The following is a 7,919-nucleotide window of genomic DNA, read 5'->3' as shown; positions in this document are numbered from 1 at the left end:
TCTCCTCAGTCGCCATGCCACATTGTCGTTTGCAGAGACGAGTGTTCGTTCTGAAGAAACCGTTTCGTCGTCCCCTCTCGGTCCGTGGTCTCTTCCCTCGGGTCGGTTCGCTTCAGAGGAGCTGGACCGGCGCTCTCAACAGGCTTCATAAATCGTAACAATATCAGTTTAAAGAAAAAGAATGAGATCTCTGTCTCTCTCTCCCTCTACCCCCCCCCCCCCCTGCAGAGCGGCGTGATGCACGGGCTCGGGTTCAGCCACTACATCCACTCCATCAAGCGTATCACGGAGGGCTTTGAGGGACTGGGGAGGGTGTTCTTCGGTTCGGACTCCACCGGGGGTTTGGGGTTCGGGATGAAGGTCAGTGACACCACCTTCGACGGCGTCCAGGTGCGCGTGTACGAGCCCCCCGCCGGAGGTGAGGGCAGCTGAGGAGGGCGGTGCTGTTCTTCCACGGCGGGGGGCTGGGCCCTGGGCAGCGCCAGTGAGTAGTGAGGAGGGTGGAGGCATGTCATGATGGGGTTATCGTCATATTTACTATAGTAGATCCAGTCCTAATGTGATGGGTAGATAGATTGCTGCATCTTTCTTCTTGTAAAGGGGGGGGTTTGCCTTTTATCTGCTTCTAATCACTTCCTGTTAGTGTGTGTGTGTGTGGGGGGGTATAAGTGTTAATGAAAGATGCAAAAGTATGAGTAAGACAAAGGATGTGTTTGTGTTATTGTTGCTGTGCAAACCATTCACACCACAGTGCATTTTCAAGTGTCTGAATAAGACACTTTTTCTTCTTCTTTCATCTTCCCATCTCATTTCGTATATATATACATCCACCTCTCTGTCTCTCTGTCTCTCTGTCTCTCTGTCTCTGTCTCTCTCTCTCTCTCTCTCTCTCTCTCTCTCTCTCTCTCTCTCTCTCTCTCTCTCTCTCTCTCTCTCTCTCTCTCTCTCTCTCTCTCTCTCTCTCTCTCTCTCTCTCCCTCTCTCTCTGTCTTGCTCTGTGTCTCTGTCCTAGAAAAGGGTCATATGACACCATGACTCGGATAATGTCTGATGAGCTGAACGCTGTGGTGGTCTCTGTTGAGTAAGTACTGTGAGTAAGTCTCCTCCGCGGGTCTTCATCTGCTCAGCATTCGTTCTGCTCAAAGACACACAGGGGCACTATTGATCCAGCCATCTCCGCGGAGGGGGATAACTAAAACCAGTATCGGTCCTCTGGTGTGTAATGCCTGTTAGATAAATCTGATCGGCGGCGGACACCGGTGGTACACACGTGTACTCTCACATTTATACCTGCTCTTAGACTCCCCAAAAACCTCATCTGAACTGTACCGATGTCCGCCTGTGTGTGTGTGTGTGTGTGTGTGTGTGTCAGGTATCGTCTGTATCCAGACGTGCATTTTCCTACGCCGTATTTGGACTGCCTCTCTGCTGCCAAGTACTTCCTGTCCCCTGTGGTTTTGACCCGCTACTCGGTGGACCCCCAGCGCGTGGCCGTGTCAGGAGACAGCGCCGGGGGGAATCTGGCTGCCGCGGTCGCTCAGCAGGTACACACGCCATCACGTCTTTGTGACCACACTGATTTGACAAATTATGACTACCGCTTCCTGTCGCTGGACAGCTCGCCCCCTCTTTTGTTTCTTTGTATCACGGCAGGGAGACCGGTCCCTTCACAAAAACCCCACCTCCATATCCGCACTCACCTGCGCGGATCGAAGCGTTACTCATAGACGACCGTGCACCTACAGTCAAGTCTCATTATTACTCATTCACAACATTTTGGATTTCTGACTCTTCCGGCTTGTAATAAACCCCTGGGCGGACGAAATACAAAACTGTACCCGCAAATACAGCCTAATAGTGTGGCTCAACGTGCGATGTGTTATTTCTACCTAAATACTGACCTCTAGCGTTCAAGTACGTGACTAACAACTATTAATTCAAAAGTATGACCTGGTGAACTTCAAGGGGCAGTGAACCTTTATTTTATTTTTTATTTTTTTAAACGAAAACATGTCGGTATGGACCTAAGATGATCGATCCGATTTCCCTCATATTAAATAAAAAAAATAAAAAAAAGACATATCACGAGGGAGAAAATCGACGCGTTTTCACACCGGCCCCCTCCGAATTGTCGATATGGGGGCATCAACGACACAGAGACCCACCGGATTCAGGTGACACACATGATGGGGTCCGGGGCATTTAGACCAATAATGTATGAGGCGAGTAGGAAGGTGTCACATCAGCGTCACACCGCAGTTTAGGACAGCAGAAACATTAAACATTGCCACTTCCTTTCGCCAGACAACACAACAGCACATTCAGCAGTTCAGTCTGAAATGTGATAGCTTTTTACAAGCTGAAGAAATGGCTTATCCTTGTGGCTTGAACTACCCCGATCAGCAGTTCAGAAACTGGACTGTTCTTTAAAACTCTTTATTCATCACTGAATGCTATTGCAGATGGCGAGCTGTTTTAAACATAGAGCTGCAACTACAGACATGTATGTGTATGTACACATACACCTGATATTCACACAGAACACACACACACACACACACACACACACACACACACACACACACACACACACACACACACACACACACACACACACACACACACACGCACACCATGTCATCCTATACTTGAGCCGACCTCCCATTGACTACATTCATATTCCCTAGCCCTTAACCATCATATCTACATGTCTAACCTTAACCCTTTCCCTAACCTTAGCCTATTCCTAATTCCAACCTTGACCCCAAACCCCAATCCTAAAATAGACCCTTTTCCTCATGGGGACCTGTAAAATGTCCCCACAAGGTAGGTGGTTTCAGGTTTTTACACACACAGAGAGAGCGAGAGAGAGAGAGAGAGAGAGAGAGAGAGAGAGAGAGAGAGAGAGAGAGAGAGAGAGACTTGTGTATATGAGAGAGACTTGTGTATATCTGCAGCATGGTGGGCCAGTGGCTAGCACTGTTGCTTCACAGCAAGAAGGTCCTGGGATGAATCCCAGGCCGTCCCAGGTCCTTTCAAAAAGACACGCATGTCAGGGTTAATACTCCTTATTGTGTCCCTGAGCAAGGCAATGGAAAGAAGAACTGGAGTTGGTCCTCGGGTGCTGCAGCTGCCCACTGCTCCTTTAAATAGGATGGGTTAAATGCAGAGCACACATTCATTGTAAGAAAGAATACGATTCGTTGTAAGAATACAATGACATAATAAAGTGGCTTTCTTTCTTTCTTCTCCTTGTGGTAAGGACAGGAAGCAGCCTGGAGACCAGAAGGTTCCCAGACAAACTGGGTGAATGTAATCTACATTGTGTCCAGTGAATGAGAAATTCTCTTCCGTCCCTTAATAAAAAAATTAAAAAAAACACCCATAAACTTAAAGGAATAGCAAGATTTATTTATGTCTATCCTTATCTTATACTGACTGCTCATGTAGTACAAAGATGGGTTTCATTTTCCCCGTCATCCGTCCTTCTCCCCATGCTGGACGCAGAGCTCCAGCTTGAAGGCAATTACTCATTCATTCCTTACTCAGGGTGGCGGGGATGCTGAAGCCTATCCCAACAGTCATTGGGCGGCAGACGGGGAGACACCCTGGACAGGCCGCTAGACCATCACAGAGCACCCCCCTCCACACACACACACACATTCACACCTAGGGACAATTTAGTACGGCCGATTCACCTGACCTACGTGTCTTTGGACTGTGGGAGGAAACCGGAGCACCCGGAGGAAACCCACGCAGACACGGGGAGAATATGCAAACTCCACACAAAGGACGACCCGGGATGACACCCAAAATTGGACTGCCCTGGGGCTCAACCCCATGCAATTAATGAGGGACAAATCCACAATACTCGCTCAGTACAAAGAACAAAAAAAATAGAAGAAAGAAATACTGTGGCATGGCGGTCTATTCCCGTGCCTACCAATACGGGGATCGGTGGTTTGAATCCCTGTGTTACTACTGGCTTGGTCGGGCGTCCCTACAGACCCAATTGGCCGTGTCTGCGGGTGGGAAGCCGGATGTATGTGTCTTGGTCGCTGCACTAGCACCTCCTCTGGTCGGTCGGGGCGCCTATTCGGGGGGGGGGCAGGAACTGGGGGGAATAGTGTGTAATTTGTGATATTGAGCTATACAAATAAAATTGACTTGACTTAATGTGATCCTCCCACGCGCTACAGCCCCCTGGTGAAACTCCTCACTGTCAGGTGAGAAGAAGCGGCTGGTGACTCCACATGTATCGGAGGAGGCATGTGGTAGTCTGCAGCCCTCCCCGGATCGGCAGAGGAGGTGGAGCAACGACTGGAATGGCTGGGACTGGGACGGAGTGGGGGTAATTGGCCAAGTACAATTGGGGAGAAAAAGGGGGAAAACCCCCCCCCCAAAAAAGAAAAGAAATACTGACTCAGCCAAAGTTAACATGATGCTACACCAGTCTATCATAGTGAATCTGAGGGGTCAGAATGTACTTTGAGTGCTAATTTCCTTCTTGGTGTTTGGTTTGCTGTGCTGTGGCAGAGTGACTCCTGCTTGTAGGCCATGTTGCATGAAGCAGCATGGCAATAAAAGACTGTAAACGACTGTCAAGAAGAAAAAAAACACTTTCAGCTTTTGAAAATGACCTCTTGAATTCGCTATGATAGACTGTTGTAGTATCATGTCAGCTCTGGCTGAACCATTTGTGTTTGTGTGTGTTTCTTTGCACCCAACGAGGATTGTGGATTTGTCCCTCACGGAATGAACTGGAGGATGGACGACTATGAAAATGAAACCTGCTTATGTACTACACGAGTATAAAATAGAGACAGACTAAAAAAATCTTTTGAGTGAGTCACTCCCTGGGCATGTTGGCCCCGTGGTTAGCACTGTTGCCTCACAGCAAGAAGGTCCTGGGTTTGAACCCCAGGCCGTGCCAGGTCCTCTCTGTGTGGAGTTTGCATGTTCTCCCCATGTCTGTGTGGGTTTTCCCCGGGTGCTCCGGTTTCCCCCCACCATCAGAAAGACACGCGTGTTAAGGTTAATACTCCTGTCTGTGCCCCTGAGCAAGGCAATGGAAAGAAGAACTGGAGTTGGACCCGGCCCACTGCTCCTACACAATAGGATGATGGGTTAAATGCAGAGAACACATTCAGTGTAACCGTACAACTGTACAATGGCAACATAAAGTGGCTTTCTTCTTCTATGGCAAAAACTCCTCCAGTGTTTATTGGCTAACAACAGCAGACTGTGAGTGCAGATGGGAATCTGAAGGGAGTGTTTCTGGATAAAAGCAATTGTGCTTCCTCCACATGCCCTGGATAGAGAAACAAAGCACACACAGTCGCACACTGTAAACCCTCCTCTGCTCTCCCTCAGATCGCCACGGACGACAGCGTGAGTGTGAAGTTCAGCGTCCAGGCGCTGATCTACCCGGTGCTCCAGGCTCTTGACTTCCACACCCCTTCCTACCAGCAGAACTACGCCGTGCCCATCCTCTACCGCTCCCTCATGGTCAAGTTCTGGCTCCAGTACTTCAGCGCCGACCCGTCCCTGTTGCCCGTGCTGTTGGCCAACAACCACAGCTCCCCGCAGCAGTCCGCCATCACCCCCGAGCTCTGGGCGCGGTTGGACTGGACCACCCTGCTCGCCCCGAAACACAGGAAGAACTACGAACCGGTGGTCGTGGAGACGGCGTCGCGGGGCGTGTTGAAGGAGGTGCCGGAGCTGCTGGACGTGCGGGCCTCGCCGCTGTTGGCGGGGGCGGAGAATCTGGGCAAATGCCCGCGGGCGTACATCCTGACGTGCGAGTACGACGTGCTGAGGGACGACGGCCTGATGTACGGCCGGCGCTTACGGGACGCCGGCGTGACGGTCACCAGCGACCACTACGAGGACGGGTTCCACGGATGCTTGACCTTATCGTTCTGGCCCATGTACTTTGATGTGGGCGAGAGGGCACGGAGGGGCTACATCAACTGGCTGAAGGAAAATTTGTGAAGGGGCGTGTGTGTGTGTGTGTGTGTGTGTGTGTGTGGTAAAATGTACAATTGAAGTTCAAGGCTCGTATGACGATACACGCAAGGCATCAGGGCCACTCGCATGGTTTACAGCTCTAACACACACGTGCAAGTCTCCTCTTTACGCCTATCCGCATGGCAAAGCCTTTACTTTTCATCCGTGAGGAGTCGCCACACGGTCAACAACATGGAAACATGTAAAGACAGTTTATAACAAGAGCTTAAGATGTGTGCCCCGTTAGCTTGTTCTGTGTCGTCGTTTCCGGGTAGCCTCGCCTCTTCCGGTTTCCGCCGGAACGCAGATGGAGGATCAGTCTCGCGGTAAACGCGCAGAGCGAATCCTCGCCGTGATCTACGGGGCAGACCGGAGCTCCCATTGCACAACACTTGACAAATACGATTTCTACTGTTCACTGGCGTCTTTTCTCACGCACCTCCTTCAGCAGCCCCTGGGAGCTCTCCCACGACGAGTCCACCGGATAGACTGCATGCTCGTGGAGCTATTAAAACACACACACGCGCACACGAGTCGATCTGGGTGTTTGTCAGGGTACACTGGGTCCATCCCATCAATGCAGCAGAAAGTTTACGAGAGGCCTAAAGGTATTATTCGCTGTCTTAATTGTCATTAAAAGCAGATGTATTTTCATTGTGTGTCCAGCCTTTGCAAGACTTGTAACAACACACGTCAAGCAACTGAACTCTTTAACGCCGAGCCGAGCGCGTAGTTGACCGAAGCTTCGGTAGTGCAAGTCACTCACACAGCCAGCTGCAGTCTCCTGTGAACCGCTGGAAACGCCGTCCATCTGCGTCCGTTCATATTCCACTAAGGGGGGAGCCGTGCCAGCGTCTCTATTTCACATCCACACCCTCTCGCCGGGTAGAGAACGTCAGCAGCATTTTTTTTATCGTCCACCTTAGCAGCACATTTCAACAAAAAAGAAATTTTTTTTTTTATTTTGGTGTGTTTCGAATCAAATTTACATTATTGACTGGAGCTGTTATACAATGCACCCCACTGGCAAAGCAGCGGGGGTCTGCAATGTTTCACTTTGAGTTTTATGTTGTATTTTACGTCTTAAATTTCCCTCGTGGGGAGCTACAGTACATAGCCAACAAATCAGCGGCACACGTCAGACGTATTTCACCCTGTTTTGAGGCCGCGTTTCTGAGTGGAGGTGTTACGCCTACAGCGGTGCCCACATATAAGGACTGTTTTAAATGTGTGGGTGTTGTAGTGCCCCGGATCCAAGCAGCACACCCACTGGGGGATGTGGAAGGTGTTTTATGTAATACACATCAGCAGTGCTGAATTTTTCCCTGTCCCGAAAAGAATGGTGTGCAAACCGGACCGAGGCTAGATTGCCTTTGAAAACACCTTTGCACAGTTTATTTTGGCCTACTTAGGTGCCAGATGGGCTCATTGTGCGGGACAAAAGATTGGGTGCCGCAAGTTCTGGACAATCACAGGAAAGGACTTGAAAGTCAATTCAAGTTTCTTTTTTTTTTGCATGATCGAAAAGTCATGTGGTAGCACTTAGATTGTCCTCGTGTGATAAACATCGGTTTCAACACAAAAGCGACAAGAATCGCTTGCTAACACTGCGTGATCTACTTACTTCGTGTCCACTGGGGATACCGCTAGCGGCCTGTGAAATGCAAAGTCTACAGTGTCCACAGTCATTATGTTTGCACTTGTGATTTTTTTGTGTGTGGTTATTTTTAGACATTATATTCTTTCTGCTGCAAGTTATCTCTTAAGGCGTTCTCAAACTTTCTTAAAATAGGGGTTTTGTTAGAGATCCATCCGTTGCTACGGTGTATTTTCACTTTCCATTAAAGCTTATTATTGACTTGGAACAAATACCCTGTGATTCCTTTCTGCAGCACCAAACCAAGTCTGGT

At 49.4% G+C, this 7,919-nt stretch overlaps 1 protein-coding gene across 1 annotated transcript; it reads left to right on the top strand.

Annotated features, from left to right (window-relative positions):
- Positions 1 to 257: 257 nt before the first annotated feature.
- nceh1a (neutral cholesterol ester hydrolase 1a) lies at positions 258 to 7,878 on the top strand. The gene is given in 5 exon segments (XM_056295896.1): positions 258 to 424; positions 427 to 484; positions 1,013 to 1,081; positions 1,373 to 1,544; positions 5,374 to 7,878. Coding segments are annotated over 5 exon segments (990 nt in total). The 5' UTR covers positions 258 to 354; the 3' UTR covers positions 5,995 to 7,878.
- The last annotated feature ends 41 nt before the right edge of the window (positions 7,879 to 7,919 follow it).

The sequence above is a fragment of the Lampris incognitus genome, chromosome 16, assembly GCF_029633865.1.
Source record: "Lampris incognitus isolate fLamInc1 chromosome 16, fLamInc1.hap2, whole genome shotgun sequence".
Lineage (NCBI taxonomy): Eukaryota > Metazoa > Chordata > Actinopteri > Lampriformes > Lampridae > Lampris > Lampris incognitus.
The sequence above is the reverse complement of the archived record's forward strand: the minus strand, read 5'-3'. Positions and strand labels throughout refer to the sequence as shown.